The sequence below is a fragment of the Sorex fumeus genome, unplaced genomic scaffold (genome assembly GCF_029834395.1).
Source record: "Sorex fumeus unplaced genomic scaffold, SorFum_2.1 ptg000008l, whole genome shotgun sequence".
In the NCBI taxonomy this organism is placed as follows: Eukaryota; Metazoa; Chordata; class Mammalia; order Eulipotyphla; family Soricidae; genus Sorex; species Sorex fumeus.
In genome coordinates, this window is record NW_026606065.1 from 30,322,479 (window position 1) to 30,344,747 (window position 22,269).

Genomic DNA, 22,269 nt, shown 5'->3' on the forward strand with positions numbered 1-22,269 from the left:
GACAGGAAGGGGCCCGGCTCACCCCTCCACCCCGCACCATCCTGACTTCTTTTAGCGAGGGAGCAGACTAGAGGGTCGGAACGTGGGGTGGAGTTCCAGAACTCCAGAATGACATGTGCTGCCCCCATATTGCTCTCGGCCCAATATCTAGGTCCCGTTCCGGAGCAGGATGCTTGATTTCCACAGTCCCAGGGTGCACACCTCAGTAGAGCTGACTCCAGATTCACTCTGGGTTGCTTTGTTTGGGGCGGCCCCACCTGGCGATGCTCAGGGCCGACTCCTGACTCAGGGATCACCCCGGGCAGGGCTCAGTGGACCTGATGGGATGCCGGGGATCAAAGCAGGGTCAGCCACAAGCAAGGCGGATGCCCTCCCTGCTTGTGCTGTTGTTCCAGCCCTGGGGCTCGACTCTGGGGCTTGACCAGCAGAAGAGCCCGCACCCAGAGAGCTGCCCAGCCCCGCTGGGATTTGCAGGCACAGTCCAGTGACACTGAGCTTCCTCCCCACCCTCCACTTGCTGATGGGGTGGGTGTGGCGGGGTAGTGCCTCTTCTCTGGGTGTGGGCTGGGAACCCTCCCTGCTGGGCCCAGCCCTCCTGGCAAAGAGCTGCCCCTTTGTGTTTCCACCTGGGGCGCTTGCTTGTTGACAAGATGATGCCCTGAAGGTGTCATTGTGCACCAAGCTTTGTTATTATTATTACTATTAATAATAATAATAATGGTAGTGGTGACATCAGTCCAAGGAAGCAGTTCATGTCTAACCTCCAGCCAGAGTGTCTTCTCTGTCACACCCCGCCCCCCCCCCCCCCATTTCATATGAGAGTGGGATTTCATTTTTTGCCAGTTAAAAATAAAACAGCTCCCAAGTGTTCGGAAATGAAGAACATATTTTTCCTCCCATGAGTCACGGTTGACAGTAATGTCATTTAAATGTTAGATCCTAGCGTCATTTTAACACCCATAACTTACAGGGTTTATTTTGTGAGCTGAAGTGGTAAGAGTTTGAAGCGCCTGTCCTCTGCGCTGGAGAGCTTATTCGCAGAATAGTCACGTGTACAAAAGACTACATTTGGGCCCGAGTGATAGTACAGCGGGAGGGTGCTTGCCTTGCACACGGCTGACGTGGGTTCAATCCCCGGCATCCCATATTGTCCCCTGAGCACCGCCAGGAGGAACCAGGAGGAACCCCTGAGCACTGCTGGATATGGCCCCCAAACAAAAATATAACAAAACAAAACAAAAAAGTAAAAGACTACATTTTCCCTTTTGTTTTTGAGTCATGCTCAGCCATGCTCAGTGCTCAGTACTCCTGGTTCTGTGCTCAGCGATCACTCCTGGCTGACTTGGGGGACCATATGGGTGCCAGGGATTGAACCTGGGTCGGCCAAGTGCAAAACAAGAAAGCAAGCACCTTACCCGCTCTATTATCTCTCTGGCCCCAAGACTACCTTTTCTTTTGCGGGGGTGTGGAGAGATTGAGGCCACACCCGATGGTATTCAAGGCTTACCTTTGACAGTGCTCAGGGCTACTCCTGGAGTTTTTAAGGGGACCATTGTGGTGCTGGGAATCAAATCGAGCTCGGCTTGTGCCAGGCAAGTACCTTTTTCCGCTGTATTGTCTCTCCGGCTCCCAAACACCACATTGTTTTTCATAACCACAAAAAGTAAAGTATCATAGGTACTAGACCTGGTACCCAAACTTAGAAAATAAAACCAAGGTCTTAGAAGATGGGACTATAAAAGATGTTTTCTGAAAGGATTTGGGGTTCTGTGCTGGCGATACCAAATGCAACTGTGCAGATTTTTTATTTAGAAATTCTCGAAGGAAGGAAGTAGATGGATATAAATAAAATGGGCTAAGAAACTTAAATTAGTCTGCTTTCCACTATTCAGAAGATGATGTGGAAGAAGAATTTCAATGTATCACATGCCCACGACTTCAATGGTCAGAGGCTGTGAGTTTTTTTTTTTTTAATTTAATTTATATTTTGAATTCTGAATTGTGTCTTTTTTTTTAATTTTTAAATTTATTTTTTATTTTTTTGAGGGCGTTTGCGTTGCATGCGGCTGACCCGGTCGACCCGAGTTCGATTCTTCCGTCCCCCTCAGGGAGCCTGGCAAGCTATTGAGGGTATTTCACCAACACAGCAAAGCCTGGCAAGCTCCCCGTGACGTATTCGATATGCCAAACACAGAACAACAAGTCTCACGAAGGAGGCGTTACTGGGCTCGCTTGAGCAAATCGATGAACAATGGAAGGACTGCTACAGTGCCGTGCTACAAAGCCGTTTAGTCATACAGTGTTCCAATACCCATCCCTCCACCAGTGTACATTGCCCAGCACCAGCGCCCCCAGGTTCCCTCCCATCACTCCCTACCCCCTGCCTGCCTCTATGGCAGGTGCTTCTCCCACCCTCCCCCCGCCTCCCTCCCGGCTTTTGGGCATTGTGATTTGCAATAGTGATACTGAAAAGTTACCAAGAATATCCCTTACCTACTTTTTAAAATTTTTTCTTTTTGGGTCACACCCAGCGATGCTCAGGGGTTACTCCTGGCTCTGCATTCAGGAATTACTCCTGGCGGTGCTCAGGGATATGGGATAAATTAAAAATAAATTTAAAAATTAGAAAAAAACCCATATGGGATGCTGGGAATCAAACCCGGGTCGGCCACGTGCAGGGCAAATGCCCTACCCGCTGTGCTATCGCTCCAGCCCTCCCTTACTTACTTTTAACCCTCAGCTCTTGTCCAGTGTGATCATTCCCAGCTATTATTGTCATAGCGGTCTCTTCTCTCTCTTACCTATCCTCAGGCCCCCACACACTTGTGGTTAGTTGCAACCACACTGACCAGTCTCCTAACCCCTCTTCACCCTGGTCATGGTTCTTCTTCTTCTTCTTCGTTTTTTTTTTTTTTTCTTTTTGGGTCATACCTGGCGATGCTTAGGGGTTACTCCTGGCTCTGCACTCATGAATCACTCCTGGTGGTGCTCGGGGAACCCTAAGGGATGCTGGGAATCGACCCTGGGTCAGCCACGTGCAAGGCAAACGCCCTACCTGCTGTGCTATTGCTCCAGTCCCGGTTATTATTCTTCTATTATATAGATATTTTACATACCACAAATGAATGCAGTCGTTCTTTATCTGTCCATTTCCTTCTGACTCATTTCGCTCAGCATGATACTCTCTGCGAGACCATGAGGGTTTGGAGAAACGCCCACAGTGGAATTGGAATTTTGGTTCATCGTCTGATCTCACAGCTTCCAGGCTCTACTCTCCTTTCTTTTTCCTTCTCTTCCCTTTGAGGAATTTGTCAGTGTCCAGGCTGGTGTGTGAATGTTTTCCTGGAGGAGAAACCAAAAATGGCACCAGGGAACACCGAAATCCTCTTTTTTTTTTGTAGTGGAGGAAATGGTTTTCCTCTTTTTTTTTTTTTGCCTGGAAGTCATGTGGTTTGGAGAGTCAGGTGACATCACATCAGCTTTTCAGTTTCCTAATCATAGTCATAATTCAGCTGGCTCTGAATTGAATTTGTTTAGTCCCAAAATATCGAGGGCCCGTTCGAGTCTGCCAAGGTCACTCCCGTCGAGACGGTCTCCCTTCCGCAGCTTTCTGGAGGATGATTGGCATGCATTGAGGTACACATACCTCAGTGTAAAAGCTGGCCCATTCTGCCATCTGTGGAACCGTCACCTCACGGGACAAACATGAGCCACCCCAACACTCTTCTTGTGCCTTCTGTAATCTCTCTCATCTTTCCATAATTCCAGATCTGCTCTCAGGCCTGCAAATAAAATTTTTTTGAAAATTTTTATTAGTGAGACATCATGAGGTACAGTTGTAGACTTACAATTTTTTGTGCTTGGGTTTCAATTATACAATGATCAAATACCCATCCTTCCACCAGTGCCCATTTCCCACCACCACGGATCCCAGTGTCCCTCCCACCCCTCATCCCCCCCACCCCACCCTGCCTCTGTGGCAGGGCATTCCCTTTTGTTCTCTCTCTCTTATTGGGTGTTGTGGTTTGCAAAAGAGGCAATGGTTGACAATCTGCAAATAAATTTTTATGAAAATATGGTCACACGTTATTTTTTGGTCTGGCTTCCTCCAGCACAGTTGCTTGGAGGTTCATTTCACATACATCAATAATCCGTTCCTTTTTATTTTATTTTTTTTGACAAGAGACATTTGATTAGACAGATGTACCATGATTGATCAGCCAGTTCTCTTGGATATTTGGGTTCTTTCCAGTGTTTGGTTCTTCCAGAGAATGTGGCCGTGAATATCACTGTGTATAGTTTTGCATGGGTGGTGGCTTTCCTTTTTTCCTAGCAGTAGAATGGTTGGGTTATATACGAGTGACTGTTTCTGATTATGAAGCTGAGAGACTGTTTTCTCAGAGGATGGCTCCAGCTTTCCACTCCCATCGGCAGCCCAGCAGAGCGTACGATTCCATGGCTTGCCACCTGCCTCAGCAGTTGGCATGGCCGACCTTAAATCCTAGCGACCCCAGGAACTGTGTACAAGTGGCTTACCGAGTTTTTAATTAAAATTCGCCCATCATTCATGTTGAGCATGTTTCGTGTACTTACTTCTCTTTGTATGTCTTCTTTGGGAAAGTTTTGTCCGCTTTAATTTTTTCCTTTTTACTAGAGTTTGAAAGTTCTGTATGTCCCTGAAGACAGACCTTTCAGCAGATATCTGATTGAGATCTTTACATCTTTGAGTTAAATTTTGTTTCTCCTGAATTCTTTTTTATTAGGGGGTAAGTTTTATTTATTTATTTATTTATTTATTTTAATTGAATCACGGTGAGATACAGTTACAAAGCTGTTCATGGTTGGGCTTCAGCCATACAAAGTTCCAATGCCCAAAGCTCCACCAGTACACATTTCCCACCACCAGTGTCCCCAGGTTCCCTCCCGCCACTGCCCTCCCTCCACCTGGGTCGATGGCAGATGCATCTCTCTATACCGATACGGAGAGGTTATCCTGTCTGTTCCTATACCTCCTTTCAGCATTCAGTTGTTATCCAGAGTGATCATCTCCAACTCTGTCACTGTGGTTCCCTTCTCTATCCTAACTGCCCTCCTCCACACTTGTGACTAGCTTCCAGCACTGACCAGTCCTCCTGGCCCTTGGTTCTACTGTCCTTGGATATTAGTCTTACACTATGTTTTTTTTCTTATTTTTTGGGTCACACCTGGCGATGCACAGGGGGTTACTCCTGGCTCTGCACTCAGGAATTACTCCTGGTGGTAGCTTAGGGGACCATCTGGGATGCTGGGAATCGGACCCAGGTCAGCCGCGTGCAAGGCAAACGCTCTACCCGCTGTGCTATTGCTCCAGCCCCCACTATGTTTTTTTTTTTTAAATATCCCACAAATGAGTGCAGTCATTCTATGTCTGTCCTTCTCTTTCTGACGCATTTCACTTGGCATGATACTCTCCACGTCCGTTCATTTATAAGCACTGTAGTACTGTCCTCCTGTTGTTCATCAATTAGCTCAAGCAGGCCCAATATTGTCTCTGTTGTGAGACTTGTTACTGTGTTTGGCATATTGAACACGTCATGGGTAGCTTGCCAGGCTTTGCTGTGCGGGCGAGATACTCTCGGTAGCTTGCCGGGCACTCATTTATAAGCAAATTTCATAATTTCATTTTTCCTAACAGCTGCATAGTATTCCATTGTGTAGATGTACCAAAGTTCCTTTAACCAGTCGTCTGTTCTCGGCACTTGGGTTGTTTCCAGATTCCGGCTATTGTGAGTAGTGCTGCAATGAACATTGGAGTGCAGATGGTGTTTCTGCTGTGTTTTTGGACCTCGGGGTATAATCCCAGAAGTGGTATTGCTGGGTCGTATAGAAGCTCAGTTTATAGTGTTTTGAGGAATGCCCATGTTGTTTTCTAAAAAGGCTGGACCAGTTGGCATTCCCACCACAGTGAAGGAGAGTTCCTTTTCTTGGGCGGTAAGTTTTAAAGTATACATAACTTATTTCAGCATTGATTGAATGTATAGTTAGGTGTGTCACTGGATTTGTTCATTTTGTTCAATTTTTAAAAATTCTATAGCTCAAAGTCTTTTAAAGGAAAAAAAACCAGCCCACAAATCCATCAGAGTTTGAGCTTTTTTGTTGTTTATTTTTTGGCTCATATCCAGCAGTGCTCAGGTACTCCTGACTCTGTGCTTGGGAATCAGTCCTGGTGGGCACAAGGGGCCCTATATAGGCCTCAGAATTGAACCTGGCTGGGCCGAGTGCAAGGCAAGTGCCCTGTCCACTGTCCTGAGGGTAGTTAGGCTCCAGCCCCCACTGGGGTGGGGGAGCAGGAATCTTACCCTCAATGGAAAATCTGGAATCGTTATTGTGCTTGGTCCCCGGCAGTCTCTGGTGAGTATGTATGAACGCACGAAGTGTCTATTTTCAGGTCTGTAGTTGTTTCTGTGTTGGGGTCTAACTTTATGGCAGGGGAGGGATGAGGGTGGGGGGCAGGGAGGCTTTCTCCTGTGTAAATAGCCACAGAGGAGCAGCCCAACTGGACAATGTCTGTCTTTGCCCCTTGCTGGTGTCCTGTGGCACTGCTGCCGCTGCTCATTTGCCTAGCTCTGGCCAGCAGGACGGAGATGGTCAGGGAAGGTGCCCTCCGTCCCGCCCTTCAGGGCGTCTACATCCTGTGTGGATCACTCCACAGCACCTCCCTGGCAGGGAGACTGGGACCTGGGGTCAGGGGCTGGCTAGTTATCCACCCGCTCAGGGAGAGGGGGTTGGGGAGGGGCCGATGGAGGGCATCAGCATTGTGCCGTGTCCTCTCGTAGTCCCATGGTTACAGACCTCGGTTTCAGTAGACTTTTTTTTTTCCTTCTGCTTTTTGGGTCATACCTAGCAATGCACAGGGGTTACTCCTGGCTCTGCACTCAGGAATTACTCCTGGTGGTGCTCAGGGGACCATATGGGATGCTGGGGATCGAACCCGGGTTGGCCGTGTGCAGGGCAAATGCCCTACCCACTGTGCTATTGCTCCAGCCCAAGGGGGGGTGGGTATTTATCACTCCTATGAACTGCACCCCATGGGGAACGTTTCTTCGCCCACGTTTTGTAGGTGGAGCCACAGAGCAGACCCCCTCCCCCTGCAAGACTGCAGCTGACGCCTGGCAGAGCCCTGAGCCGGCCTGCCTTGCGTGTCGTGTTGTGTCCTTCCCTGGAGAGCGGGGGCCACTGTGGACTGGACGCATCTACACTGGCGCGGACCACCAGTGGCTCTGCCGGAACTTGGTTTGCTGAGGACACGTGGCAGGGCCAGTCGGTATCCTCGAGGTGGAGAGGAGTCGGGGGCTGAGCCGGGGGACCTGGTTCCACTGTGGGGGCGCCGCCTTTCCTCTGATTCCGTGAGGAGGACCCACAGTAGCCTTCCTGCTTTTCGGGGTGGGGGCTGCAGTTCGGGGAGCAAGTGGATGCCCCCAGAGGGCCAGATAATTGTAAAAAATGCTCATTTCCTGCATGGGTGCCTTAATCCACTAGATGGAGCACGGGGCCTGCATAGACATCCTGCTGAGCAGCTGGAGCGAGCACAGTGGTTTCAGGGCTCAGGGCTCGGGGCTCACCCTGCTTAGCCAGACACTGAGTCAGATGCTTTCAGACACTCAGTTCATTTACCTTCCTCCTCCTCCTCCTCCTCCTCCTCCATCCCTTCCTTCTCTTAAATCTTCTCCTCCTCCTCCTCTTCTTCCTCCATCCCTTCCTTCTCCTCCTTATCTTCTTCCTCCTCCATCTCCTCCTTTTCCATCTCCTCTTCCTCCTTCTCCTCTTCCTCCTTCTCTTCCTCCTCCTTCTCTTCCTCCTTCTTCTCCTCCTCTTCCTCCTCCTCTTTCATCTCATCCTCCTTCTCCTTTTCCTCCTCCTCCTCCTCCTCCTCCTCCTCCTCCTCTTATTCTTCCTCTTCCTCCTCCTTCCACCTCGCTCACTTACTCCTTCCTCTTACTCCTGGCAGTGCTCGGGGGACCATATGGGATGCCAGGGATCGAGCCGGCAAGGCAAAGGCAAACACCCTCCCCACAGTGCTAAGGCCTTGGCCCCTCCTATGGGGAGACTGGTCACAGCCGGCCCCACTAGGCGTGACCTGGTGTCCTCTCTTACCTTGAGGCTGTGGAGGGAGGAGGCATCCAGCCCTGATGGTGCCATGACTCCTGTCACTCACAGGCACCATCTTTGTTCTCCTTGTCTTCATGGTCTGTGCCTTCCTCCTGGCCACGGAAGGACACCTGGAGGGCTGCTCAGAGGGGGTGACTGGACCCAGCTACACACTGGAGACGCATTTTTCTCCCTGTCTCTCACATTCCAAATACTTTGGGTCACTGATTCCCCCCTCCTGCGACCATCATTTTGGTTGGCGGGTTCGTTTGGCAGGAAGAACAGGGTTTCCGGGAGGCCAGCTGTCTTGGCATGGGTGTCACTTCTCTGGGGACCACAGGTCCTGTGGCCACAGATCCTTCTTGGTGGTGTTTGACGGTGCCCGTTAGGATCTGCTCATCTCGGTGGGGATTTCCTTGAAGCACTGTAGCACTATCCTCCCGTTGTTCATCGATTTGCTCGAGTGGGCCCAGTAACGTCTCCATTGTAAGACTTTTTGTTACTGTGTTTGGCATATCGAATATGCCACGGGGAGCTTGCCAGGTTTTACCATGCAGGTGAGATACTCTCGGTAGCTTGCCGGGCTCTCAGAGAGGGGCGGAGAATCGAACCTGGGTTGGCCAGGTCAGCTGTGTGCGAGGCAAATGCCCTACTGCTGTACTATCGCTCCATCTCCTTGAAGCAGTCTTACAAATTGGGATTCTTATGCGGAAAATGAGCTCACGCCTTAAAAGCATTGGAAGCATCACCCACACATACGTCGAAGGCTTGTGTACAACAGGCTATAATGACAACTCGTACTTTAAAGACGGTTGTGGGGAGACAAGGTCTATGTTATCAGCACGGTCCTTTGGGAGATGTTTTTTATGTGGATGAGGGACGGGTGGTCGTCTTAAACGTGCCTGCTCTGACCTTTGGGAGGAGGCTTAGCTCTTTGTTCTGCCTCATTTACATTTTCACACCAGCCAGGAAACAACAGTTAAGTTCAAAATCAAACCACATCAAAGCGGCATTTGCCTTGGTGAGCCCCTGAGTCAGGGAAGGGGCATTTCCGCCTTCAGACTTGCCTTGAACTCACACCATCATGATACCCGAGTTCAGGTTTGTCTTAGAAGGTGAAGCTCGTGACCCCGTCTAAGTGTGTCCCTGTCCAAACCACACCAACACCTGTCACCTTGCCTCTGCTCTGTGTCACAAAGCATCTTCAGACTTTCCTGCCGGTGTCCCCACCCTGGAGAGGAATCAAACCAGCCAACCGAAAGCTCAGCCCCCTCCCAGCAGAGAATCTCCGCTCCAAGCCGCCTCTCCCCTCAAGGGCCACAGGGCTGGCCCTCGAAGCCCTTTCGAAGCTAGTCTTCCAGTGGACCTTGCACTGCGGCTGGAGGGAGTGACTCTGCGGCATTTGCATGGAAGACAGGGAATGTGGGTTTCTTGGGCGTGCGGGATTTAGCACATGTGAGGGGCAGCATGTGCAGATAAAAAACGACTCCGTCTCACCTCAGCTGTCAGGTGGGCTGGTGGCTCATGGCTGGCTGCCCGTGTCCGCTCATTCTCCCCACACTCCTTTCCTAGCCGGTGTCTCGAGGTGTCAGCCGTTGGCTTTACGTTCCTTTAGACGCTGTTATCCCTCAGCACTCCAGGGGGGAAGGCCACGGCCCTGGCCATTGGCAGGTTGGTGCTGGATCTGGTTTTAGAGCATCCCTCTCTGCCCCCAAAGAAGTGACATTTCCTTCCTTCCTTCCTTCCTTCCTTCCTTCCTTCCTTCCTTCCTTCCTTCCTTCCTTCCCTCCCCCCACTTCCTCTCTCCCCCTGCCGTCTCTCTCTCTTTTGGGGGAGGGCACACCCAGAAGTGGTCCAAGGTTACTCCTGGCTTTGCTCAGGGATCACTCCTGGCCATGCTGGGGGCGGGGCGGCAGGGGGTTCTGTCAGATGCCTGAGTTTGAACCTGGGTCAGCATGCACAAGGCAGGGGCCCTGCTATCCCTCTGGCCCCAGGTGTGGTTCCTTCTGAGGGAGCCTGTGGGGGATGGTTGTATTGGGTGCTGGGAGGGTTGCACATCTGTCTCAGCGGCTGCCCCGATGGACAGATGCTGGGTGGACAGGTCCCAGGATGCTCAGAACCCCTGGGCGACTGACTCCTTCCCCTAGCTGGAGGCTCCTCTCTTGACGCCCCCTAGTGGGGCCAAGTGACCACCGCGAGACTTTCAGAGGCTCTGGCTTCACCAGGCGAGGGGCCAGGGTGGGGCTGGACTGGGAGCTGGAGTCGGCTCCGGGCGCACCCCTTTGGCTGCTCACCACGCGGACCCACCCTTCGACAAGCACAGCCACAGTACAACAAAAACAACTCTTTGTTCCAGCCTAACAGAACGTAGCTGTTCGCCAAACCGCTGACGCTGTTCTGAGCCCTTGCCATGTCCTGGAAGGTTTCATTCATTCATCCCTAAATCTGCTGTCCACTGACACTGTATGGGCGGAGAAGGCGCGCGTGTGCACAGACACGCACACGTGTGCATAAGCAACACCTGTACACCTGCGTACGCACATGTGTACAAGCAACATGTGTACACACGCACACACAGGCATGCATACAACATGCATACACATTCACAATACATATGTGCCCACTTCATGGATACACACCTGCACACACATGGGCACACACACGTGTGCACACACATGCATGCATATACACATGTGAAAACACAATGCATGCAGGCACATGTACATATATTGTGCATGTGTATATACACATGTACACACGTGCACACGCGTGCACCCCGCCCATGTGCGTGGCTGGACATTTCCCCTTTTCCCGCTCCCTCCTCCCCCGTGGCCTCTTAGCCCCTCGGCCAGCCCAGCTGACTCCCCACAAGGCTGGGCCTTCCTCTCCTCAGAGGCCCTGTTTCTCTCTCTGGTGGGCGGTGCGCCCCCTCTTCCTGTGGGGGCAGCCCCTGAAAAGCGTCTCCCCGCCCAGCGCTGGCCCCCTCAGAAGGCACGGTCCCGTCTGCAGGGTTGGAGTGTGTTCCCTGGGGGGACAGTGGGACAGGCCCTCCGCTGCTCAGCCCCTGAGTGCTTACCATTGTCTTTGGGCTTGGGAACAATTCGTTGCCACAGAGTTCTTCCCGGTAGGTTGGGACCCTTACTTGTGCCAGGTGGGACAACGGCGTGGTGGGGAGGGCGTTCGCCTTGCCCGGGGCTCGCTGAGAGCCTGTTTAGCGTCACTTGGGGAGTTTCATGCTCTCCGGAGGAGGTGGTGGGCCTGGTTTTGATGTGTCCATCCCAGCGACTTCTTCCAGGTTCGCTGGCCTCAGGGCCCTGTGGTTGGCCGGGGGGCTGATGGGATTCATCCTCTGTCCAGTTCTTTTGGTTTGTTTGGGGGTCACACCCGGCGCCGCTCAGGGTGGATCCTGGCTCTGCACTCAGAAGTTCCTCCTCACTGTGTTTGGGGGACCACGTGGGATGCCAGGGACAGAATCTGCAAGGGGGGGGGGGGGTGCCCTCCCCGAGGGCCCGTGCTCTGCCCCCGTCTGACTCTTTGGGTCAGGGCAGTTTTCCTGGAGAGCTCCTGCCTTGTCCAACCAGCCGGAACTCGTCTCAGCCCTGTGTGCTGTTGCGGCCTCCTCGGGAAGCACAGGTAGTGCTAAGCCATGACCTGAGCGGGTCATGTGGAGAAGAGTCGGGGGTGAGGATGTGCCGCCCAGCCTGACTGTCACCCTGGCCACTCACCCTCGCCCTGCCCACTGGCTGGGTGGTCCCTGGACTCTCTGAGCACCGGTTGGCAGCCCCCTGCCCCCCTCCCCCCAGAAATCTTATTAAGGTTCTGAACTTTATATCTTTGTCACTGTCACTGACCTCTCGTTGTCCATTGATTTGCTCGAGCGGGCCCAGTAACATTGTGAGAATATCTTTGCAAAAAAAAAGAAAAAAAAAAGAAAACCTTGAGGAAGGAGTCAGGTGAAGGATGGAGCTTTATGAGCGTCAGAGCAGGGCCAGAGGGTAAGTCTCGTTCCTTCTGACTCATTAGAAGCCAGGATGAAGGGCTCCGTATTTAGTTTCATGTCTTTATGCTCTGCTTTTTTTTCTTTTTATTATTTTATTATTTTTTAAATTTTGCCTTTTTTTTTTTTTTAACTTTTTGGCTCTCACACCTGGCGATTACTCCTGGCTCATGCGCTCAGGAATTACTCCTGGCGGTGCTCAGGGGACCATATGGGATGCTGGGAATCGAACCCGGGTTGGCCTCGTGCAAGGCAAACCCCCTACCCGCCGTGCTATCACTCCAGCCCACATTTTGCCTTTTTTAAAAACAAGTTTTATTGGATCACCGTGAGATACAGTTACAAATTTGTATGATTACCTTTCAGTCACACAGTGCTCAAGCACCCGTCCCTCCACCAGTGCACATTTTCCACCCCTAATATTCCCAGTGTTCCTCCTGCCACCCCCACGCCATCCCACCCCCTGCCTCTGTGGCAGGTACTTTCCTTCTTACTCTCTAATTTGGGGCATTATAATTTGCAGTACAGATACTCAAAGGCCATCGTGTTTGGTCCTTGGTTTGGTCTCTTGCTACTTTTTTTTTTTAACTTTTTTTTTTTTTTTTTTTTGCTTTTTGGGTCACACCCGGCTATGCACAGGGGTTACTCCTGGCTCTGCACTCAGGAGTTACTCCTAGCGGTGCTCAGAGGACCATATGGGATGCTGGGAATTGAACCCGGGTCAGCCGTGTGCAAGGCAAACGTCCTACCCGCTGTGCTATCTCTCCATCCCTCCTGCTACTTGTTTTAAAAATGCCCCATGCAAGGAATGGAGTGATAGAGTGGGTAGGGCGTTTGCTTTGCACGTGGCTAACTCAGGTTCAATTCCCGGCATTCCTTAAGGTCTTCCGAGTACTGCCAAGAGTAATTCCTGAGTGCAGAACCAGAACCAGGAGTAACCCCTGAGCTTCGCTGGGCATGACCTAAAAAGTAAAAAAAAAAAAAAAAAAAAAAAAAAAAAAAAAAGGCCCATGCATATATTGTGCACTGCTCACCTGTTTAGACTTCTGGAGATGGTGTTTTCACACCAACATGATGATCGTGAAATAATTTAAACTAAATGCTGGAACGTGCCGGTAGCGGAGGGCTGCGGTGTCCGGGTTTCAGCTCTGTGCTTCACTGCGAGCAACTGTCCACAGCTCCAGTCTCGTCTTCCCGTCTCATGAGGGCATCTGCCTGTGAATTATGCTGTGTCACTGTTAACACAGTTTTCGTCTGTGCTTGTGCAGACCCAGGCCCCTCAGAGCGTGTTCGGGTGACTGTCCGCCTAGACAGCGGCAGCTTGAAGCCAGCAGCGGATCCTGAGTTCAGACTTTGTGCCCGTGTTCTCTCTCAGCAACCCGCTTTGGAGTTGGAGGGACTCCCGCGATATCTCTGGGGTCTCTGCTGCCCGCCCCCACTCTCTATGCCCCACCCCTGCAGCTGTTTTGGGGAGCGTGTCAGGATTTGGAAATAGGGGCTCTCCCGGCATCCTCCAGCTCCTCCCACGTGATGTAGCACCAGCACTTAACAGATCTCTCTTCTCCCCAGGGAACTGAGATTCTGCCCCTGATGGCCCATGGCAGTCCGTAACTGAATTTCTGACCTGGCCAGCATGCGCATTTTTTGTTGGGACAGAGACATAAGGGGCCACAGGCAGCCAGGCAAGGGTTTAAAATCTCAGCCTTCTCTCCTCTGCTGTGCCACAGGGTTTGAGCCTTTTTCCCTTAGGAAGTTTGCTACGGGGGCTGGAGTGATAACACATTGAGTAGGGCGTTTGCCTTGCACACGGCCAACCTGGGTTTGATCCCAAGCATCCCATATGTTCCCCTGAGCACCGCCAGGAGTCACTGTCACTGTTCATCGATTTGCTTGAGCAGGCCCAGTAATGTCTCCATTTTGAGACTTGTTGTTACTGTGTTTGGCATATTGAATACAACGTCATGGGTAACTTGCCAGGCTTTGCTGTGTGGGCGAGATAGTGTGCACGGTTCTCTGAGAAAGGCAGAGGAATCGAACCCGCCTCGGCCGGGCTCGCTGCGCACAAGGCAAATGCCCTACCGCTGTGCTATTGCTCCAGCCTATGGCCAAAAGTAATTCCTGAATTCCTGAGTGCAGAACCAGGAGTAATTCCTGTGCATCACTGGGTGTGCCCCAAAAAGCCAAAAAAAAAAAAAAAAAAGAAAAAAAAGAAAAAAGAAGTTTGCTACAAGGTCGGAGATAAACTACAGCAGGTGGGGCTCTTGCCTTATATTCAGCCAGCCCAGGTTCAATCCCCAGCATCCCCTGAGACTCCCTGAGCAATGCCAGGAGTGATTCCTGAGTGCAGAGCCAGGAGGAACCCCTGAGCATCTCCAGGTATTGCTCCTCCACAAAGACACCCCAAAACAACAAAGAAAGAAATTTGCTCTCAAGGGGCAGGAGGAGAGAGTTGGCAGGGCACACCCGGAGACGGGGAGGGGCCGGGGGAGAGACCCACACACCTTTCTCATAAACCTTCTCTCTAGTCTGGAAGCCCTAGGGACCCGCACTCCCAAGGCAGAGGCACCTTCCTCCTGGGGAGGTGCACGGGGGCCCCTGTTGCCCTGATTTCTGAGCACGCAGTGGAGTGGCATCAAGTCAGTCACTGCAGCCTTCCGGGGCCTGGTGGGGGTGCGTCCCCTCCACATCACTCTCTTGCATGCCCCCATCAGACATAGGGTAACCCCCAGGGAACTCGTGTGTCACCGCGGACTCTGCGTCATCATGTCAGGTGGTCATGGTGGCGGAGAGACACTTTGAGCAAAAGGATTCATTTGGGTTCAGACAGCGTTGTTGCAGGGCTGAGGTTCCCATCCGGGTCATCCTTCCCATGGTGCTCCTACTTCTGTGCTCTGAGGTCCGGAAGGGGACAGAGACAGAGGGATCTTGCGGGGGGAAGGGGGACTTCTGGTGCGCTGAGAAATGACAGACCCAGCTAGGGATGCAGTGAGCTGAGCCTCTCCTCCTCCCTCCCTCAGTTATGTTATGAAATGTATCCGGCAGGAAAGATCGCCTCTTTATTTTCCAAAAGGCTTTGGAAAGACTCAGTTTCCCTTACCGTGCACATTGCCAGAGCTGCCATTCTTCCTCGCCAACAGCCATCATTCCCTTTTCGTGCTCCAACACCCCCCTCATCCCTCTTATTTATCTTTGTTGTTGTTGTTCTTTTGGGCCACAACTGGCCATGATCAAGAGTTATTACTCCTGGCTCTGCACTCAGGGATCACTCCTGGCGATGTCTGGGGAACCCTGTGGGGTGCCGGGGATGGAACCCAGGTCAGCTGCTTGCAAGGCAGGTGCCCTCCCCACTTGTACCCGCTCCTTAGCCTGCCCCATCTCGCTTTTAATAACCACTATTGCGATAGATAATTCCATAGTGGGCTGGAGCGATAGCACAGCAGGTAGGGCGTTTGCCTTACACACAGCCAACATGGCCGACCCGAGTTCGATTCCACCGCTACTCTTGGAGAGCCTGGCAAGCTGCCGAGAGTATCTCGCCCACATGGCAAAGCCTGGCAAGCTCCCCATGACATATCCGATATTCGCTATTGCCAAGTCTCACAATGGAGACATTACTGGGCCCACTCGAGCAAATTGATGAACAAGGGGAGAACAGTGACAGTGACAGTTCCATAGTGAGCTGACTCTGCAGATGAAAAATGGGTCCCCCCATACTTGTTCCACATTTGCTTTGGATGTTGACAGTCAGCATGTTGGTGTGCGCGTGCGTGCACATACACACACACACACATATGCACATACACACACATGTGTGGACCTTAGGGGATACAAAGATTTATTACCCACACACTGAATCCCAAGTAAGTCTTATTTAAACTGCTTTGAAAGAACAGGGCAAGGAAACTGGTTGGGGGACTTATTGAGGGGGTGGGTTAATGGGGGCCCCCATTAATGGGAGCTGGAGTTAGGGTTCTAGCCCGAGGTTTGGGCTAGCCCCGGGCCCTCATACAGCTTACACTTCCTTTGGACACCCACAGAGGGGGAGCAGAAGGAAGAGAGGACCCAGAACATCAGCACTGCCGAGGCAGGCCTTTTAAGCCCACTGTGAACTCACTTTCCAAAACACTCCTGCTACGAATTCCACCAAAGCCATGGTCTGGCCTCTGGGGGGCGCCTTTCTCTCCCAGGACTCTGCAGCTGGGGTTCTTTAGAGACTGGCTGCCTTTACTCTGCTGGCGGGCCCGGCCCCCTTTCTGTAGTTCTGAGCATCTGTTATTCCGTTCCATCATGGCGGAATATCCATGGTGGGGCTGGACCTTCCTGCTGGACATTCCGAGGTGGTGGGCTTGGAGTCCCTGAGGGGCTGTGGCTGGTGGTGGGAAAGTCTGTGTCTTTATCAGCAGGAGAGAAGGGGTTGGACTTGCATCTCAAAAGGCATCCTGGCCTGTCTCAGGAGTTGTGCTCATTTGAGGTGCTGGTTGGGAGGATCCTCCCAGGATGGGAGAAGCATGCTGAAAATAGACTGTAGACCAAACATGATTGCCACTCAATGCCTCTTTTGCAAACCACAACACCCAAAAGGAGAGAGAGAGTACTAAACGGAATGCCCTGCCACAGAGGCAGGGTGGGATGAGGGGGTTGGAGGTGGGAGGGAGACTGAGATCCGTGGTGGTGGGAAATGGGCACTTGTGGAGGGATGGGTATTTGATCATTGTATAATTGAAATCTGAGCACAAAAAATTTGTAAGTCTACAACTGTACCTCATGGTGTTTCACTAATAAAAATTAAAAAAAAAAGAGTGTACATATGACATGGAGAGTATCATGCTAGGTGAAGTGAGTCAGAAAGAGAAGGACAGACATAGAAGGACTGCACTCATCTATGGAGTATAAAATATCATAATTCGAGACTGACACCCAAGGACAGTAGACACAAGGGCCAGGAATATTGCCCCATCGTTGGAAGCCTGCCTCATGAGCTGGGGGAGAAGGCAGTTGGGATAGAGAAGGGATCACAGTGTCAATGATGGTTGGAGGGATCGTTCGGGATGGGAGATGTGTGCTGAAAGTAGATCAAGGACCTAACATGATGACCTCTCATCTGCAAACTGTAATGCCAAGAAGTAGAAAGAGAGTATGGGGGAAATTGTTTGCCATAGAGACAGGGGGAGGGGTGGGATGTAGGGAGGGATACTGGGGACATTGGTGGTGGGGAATGTGCACTGGTGGAGGGATGGGTGTTTGATCATTGTATGACTGAAATTCCAACATGACAGCTTTGTAACTGTAGCTCACGGTGATTCAATAAAAATAAAAATTAGGACATAATAAATTTAAAAATGCATAATAAATTAAAATGCATAAAAATTAAAAAAGACATAATAAAAGGCAATCTTTTTGTAATTAAAATAGAAAATAAAACATTTCTTCCATGAGAAAAAAAAAAGAGTGTACAGATGAACCTCAAACTGAAATATGGGCTCTGTAGGTGAGGGCACAGGCCACCAGTCACACACCTGCCCTCTCTTTATTCCATTTCCTGATGGATTACATGGTGATTATCACTCTGGGCCAAACTACCACCATTCGAAATTAGAAAAATGAGTGAAGCTCTACATTTTGAATGATTTATGTTGTGTTTTGTTTTTTTTTATTTTGGCCTTTTTGAATACTTTGCCTTTTTTTTTCTTTCTTTTGCCTTATTTTTTTTTTCTTATCTATTACTTCTCTTGGTTGGAAAATGATTCTCTTTAAAATGGATAGAATTGGGGCCAAAGAGATAGTGCCAAGGGGAAGGTGCTTGTCTTGTGTGTGACCCTGAGCCTGGTTAGAAATCCAGTATCATGTATGGTCCCCCAAGTGCTGCCAGAATGGATCCCGGGCACAGAGCCAGGGGAGAGCTCCGAGCACAGCCAGGTGTGGCCCCAAAATCAAAACAAAATGAAAAAAAAATTTTTTTTCTTTTTTTGGGTCACACCCGACAATGCACAGGGGTTACTCCTGGCTCTGCACTCAGGAATTACCCCTGGCGGTGCTCAGGGGACCATATGGGATGCTGGGAATTGAACCTGGGTCGGCCGCATGCAAGGCAAATGCCCTACCTGCTGTGCTATTGTTCCAGTCCCAACAAAATGAAATTTATTTATTTGCTGGATGCTTGTTAATGTTTCAGGAGATGGTTCGATTCTCATGTTCTCTGAATTGTTGATCTAGTTGTTTTTTTTTTTTAAAGAACTAAATAGAACACACAAGCAGCTTCACGGTTGCATGGTTATCGTTTCTGATCCTTTGTAAGATTCAACACCACCTTCAGTGTCCCTGATTTCCACACCAGGATGTGTCTAGAATGACCTCATCCATCAAGTTTATATTGCTGGGGCCACTTTCAGTTACGTTCAATGAGCTTTTTAAGTTGTGACTCTTACTGCATGAAAATTAGATTCATTGATTAACTTTCTGGATTCTCAGACAGTGAATTAACACTTTTGTAACCTTGCCCTCCGTTTCTAGGCTGACAGTTTCCACATGATTTTTCCACCAGCTCCGTGATATCATGTCGGAACTCAATTCCTCTGGTGTCTGGGTTGAACCTTAAGCACCCTTGTGCTGGGTTAATAAAATCACCATTCAGAGCCTGAACACTCTAGATCAATGATTTGTCAACCTTTCTAAAAGTTTGGTTTCAGGAACTGGACAGATAATCTAGTGGGTAGGGCACTTGCCTTGCACATGGCTGACCTGGGTTCCATCCTGGCCTCCCGTATGGTCCCCCAAGCACCACCAGGGTGATTCCTGAGTGCAGAGCCAGCAGTCATCCCTGAACATCACCAGGTGTGCTGTCCCCTGCCAAAAAAGTTTGATTTGATTTAAATTAGTGCCTCCTGAGAGGTACACGGGGAGCCCCTGTACCCTTCTTGGCAATTCCCCGTCAACTGGGCTGGTGCTTCAGTGCAAGGGTTTGAGGATGGACTATGGGGCCATCTGGAGGCACTCAGGGAGCTCCAGGGCTATGTCTGGAGACCATGTGATGTTGGGGGAGCAGGCGTGGGGGGGGTCAGCGCTGGCTGTCCACAGGCAGGGACTTTTCCCCTGGACTCTCTCTCCAGCCCCACTGTTCAGCCGCTGCACCTTCCAGACTGGTACCACACGGGATTGAACCATCCGCAGTTATTCTGGTTTTGGCATATGGCCAGTAACTCACCTCCTTTGGGGGAGGGCTCACAACCGGTGATGCTCAAGAGCTGACTCTTGGCTCTGCACTCAGGGATCACTCCTGGGGGACTTGGGGAACCTCTGAAGTTCTGGGGGGTCGAACCTGGATGAGCTGTGTGCTAGGCAAGCGTTCACCCATACTACTCTTGCTCCAATCCCGCTTCTCCTTTTATTTCTTCTTAGATACACTTTGTGTAAAAATGCACAAGATAAAGGAAGTTTAGGGTTGGGTTTCCCCCCGCCCCCACCTTATTTAGGGACCTAAATAGAACTAGCCAGAGAAAACAAATGTGAGTCAGGGAGAGGCTTTCCATGTGGGAACCCAGGGCTGGGCCCTGGCACCAAGCTGGGAGCAGCCCTGAGCCTGGCTCGCTGGGACCCCTGTCCCTGCCCCAAAGGGAAATCTTGAATTATGTGGTTGCACGGAGTTTGCCAAAGGCTTGCTCTCACTACACACGTGGGTTTCTCTGACCAACCTTCAACTCCTTCAGCTCCGACTCACTCCGTCCTGAAATCTAGAGAAAGAACATGCAAACTAGTGCTGTATGAAATGAGGCACCATCTAGAAAAAGATGCCGCAGATCTCTAGAGGCAGGTACGGGGGTGGGATTGGGGGGGTGTCTCTCTTTATCCATCACAATATATATTTTTAAAATTTATTTTGGCTTTTTTGGGCCAAACCCAGGGGTTATTCCTACCCCCAGTGATACTCAGATGGGGTGCCGGGGATCAAACCCAGGTCGGCCACGTGCAAGGCAAACGCCCTACCCGCTGTACTATCGCTCCTGTCCCCCCCCCCCCCCCCCCACCCAATCATTTTCATTTTTTCTTTCTTCTTTTTTACATAGTTTTTCACTTTTTTGGAGGAGGATGGCATGAGTCAGCTTAATAGCCTCTCAGTGGCAGTTTTCCCAATCAGCTGCTCCCCAAAGACACGAGAAGGGTGGCCGTGAGTGGCCAAGCACAATCTACAGCGAGGCCACTCATTGGGGCTTATTCGTGCACCAAACATCGTCGCCCAGTTTCCCCCGAGAGCGGGCGGCTTGCTTACCTTGGCATAGGAGCACCCTGCGTCAGAAGGAGCAGAATACCCTCTGCCCCCCGCTCTCAGCTGCAGACCCGGGTGCCAGGGGCGGAAGAGCCCTCCGCTCACCCTCCGTCCGCAGAGTGCGGGAGTGGGCAGGAGGCAGGCTCACCCAGCAGGTTCCACTCCCCGTGTCTGCCGGCAGCCCGCACCCACTCCAGCGCAAGGTGGTTTGAAGTGGGCTCACCCGTGTTTCCATAGCAGCAGCAGCATCTCGGCGATTTCACTCATTTTTGGATCCCCCCCCCCCCCCCCCCCTTCTCTTCTCCACGCGGATGCAGGATTAAACAAACAGCATATTTAGGTCAAGGAAAAAAAAAGGTTTGCTCCTCTGGCTGCTGGGCTAAGCATTCTGGGAGAGCGCCTTCTCCCCGCCAGGAGGATTCTCCGTGCCTTCAGCAGCATCTGCAGCGGGCGGCTGTCTGGCACCGGCTTTCCCATTTTTGCTTTTTTTTTTTCCCCTTCTTTTTTTGGACAGGTTCTGAGATTCAGACGATCCCAAGCAAATGGCTTGAGGGGGCGGCTTCTCCCGGCCACATGTCAGTCTGCCTGTTTGTGGGCTGAGCAGCGGAGCGCTCCCAGAAGGGGGAGCGGTACCCTGGAGGTCTGGGCACCCCGAGGTGAGCACTGCACCTCCCGCCCCACTCACACCCAGAGCCGCAATTTTTTTTTTTTTTTTTGATCAGGCTGTGGGTAAGACAGCTCGACATTTCCCTGCCGTTTGGGTGTCTGCGCTGCTTGTCAGGAGGATGGTCCAGGGGCAGACGGTTCTGGAGAGCCGGGGAAGATGAGGGGCATGTGGATGAGTGCTGGCTGAGAGACCGGCGCGGCCACACCTCGGACATGGGTTGCACCACCAGCGTGGTCCTGTTTAAAGGAATCCGCATGGTTTTCGAGAGGAACTGTGCTTACATGTGCAAACAGCCAGGCGAGAGTAACGTCCTTGAATATACAGCCTACCCCTGGACAAAAGAGGATTCGGAACTATTGATTGCCTCCTGCCTGGTAAATGATATCTTGCTTAATTACCAAGTAGTTTGACGGCACGCGAGCTTGTCTTTATTTGTAAAGCCAATGTCTCTCTCTCTCTGTGCTTGGGCTCTGCAGAGCCTGCATGCTTAAATGGGTAATTAGTGACCCAGAGTTGAAATTATGAGGTGTCTGTCTGTACGTGTGAAAATGCCATGGATTAATGCACCAAGGGAGGGGAACTGGAGTTAAAGTATTTGGTTCCAAAGTCAGCTTTCTGGGGCTTATTCGCTCCCAGACTAATCCTTGGCAGGGCGTGGAGTTAGGGTTTTATTTTTTTTCTTGCTTTTATGTTGAAGCTTTTGCCAGGGAATGGTGAATTATTCAGTCCTTTTACATCGTAGTCTTTTACTTGGCTGGGTTTTTTCTTACTAATGGCTCCTGGTTAGTGTTGGGGACTCAAGGGGGTGGTGGTGGAGGCGGAAGGAGTGTAAGGAGAAGGGAAAAGAAAACAGTGTCAGGTGCAAGGAATCAAAAGGAAAAATGGTTTCATTTTTAACCACTGACGACTTAGGCTCGGGTGGATGAAAGGAGGCTTTCGGGGGCCCACGGAGGGGGGTGGAGCCCCCAGATGGGTGTGGATCTGCCTCACCACCCCAGGCTAAGTTGGGGAGCGCCAGATGGGGCCCCCTCCTTGAGGAGGTCCAGCCGTTTCCGGCAGACGGAGCCGGAGCCCGGGTGCGCGCACGTGCGCCTGGGCGCGGGCACCTTGGCGGGAGCCACGGGGCCGGCTGGGCAGGTGGCACGTGCGGCCGTGGGCGTCCGATGGGGTCCCCTGAGCGTCGCCGGAGCCCCCGCAGAGGTTGCGTTTTGAGGAGGG

General features: G+C 51.3%; 1 protein-coding gene across 13 annotated transcripts in view; it reads left to right on the forward strand.

Moving 5' to 3' along the window:
• The window catches only part of DOCK9 (dedicator of cytokinesis 9), a 254,379-nt gene that overhangs the window by 48,623 nt on the left and 183,487 nt on the right, over positions 1-22,269 (forward strand). For 5 of the 13 annotated variants that reach the window (XM_056108422.1, XM_056108415.1, XM_056108439.1 and 2 more), the window contains exon 1: positions 21,106-21,425. The exons of 5 other annotated variants lie outside the window; for them this stretch is intronic. In XM_056108422.1, coding sequence (XP_055964397.1) covers positions 21,264-21,425 — 162 coding nt within the window. In that variant the 5' untranslated portion in view covers positions 21,106-21,263. Of the gene's footprint in view, positions 1-21,104; positions 21,426-22,269 lie in introns of those variants that run through there. 3 more of the 13 variants (XM_056108381.1, XM_056108389.1, XM_056108456.1) reach the window with 1 other exon arrangement.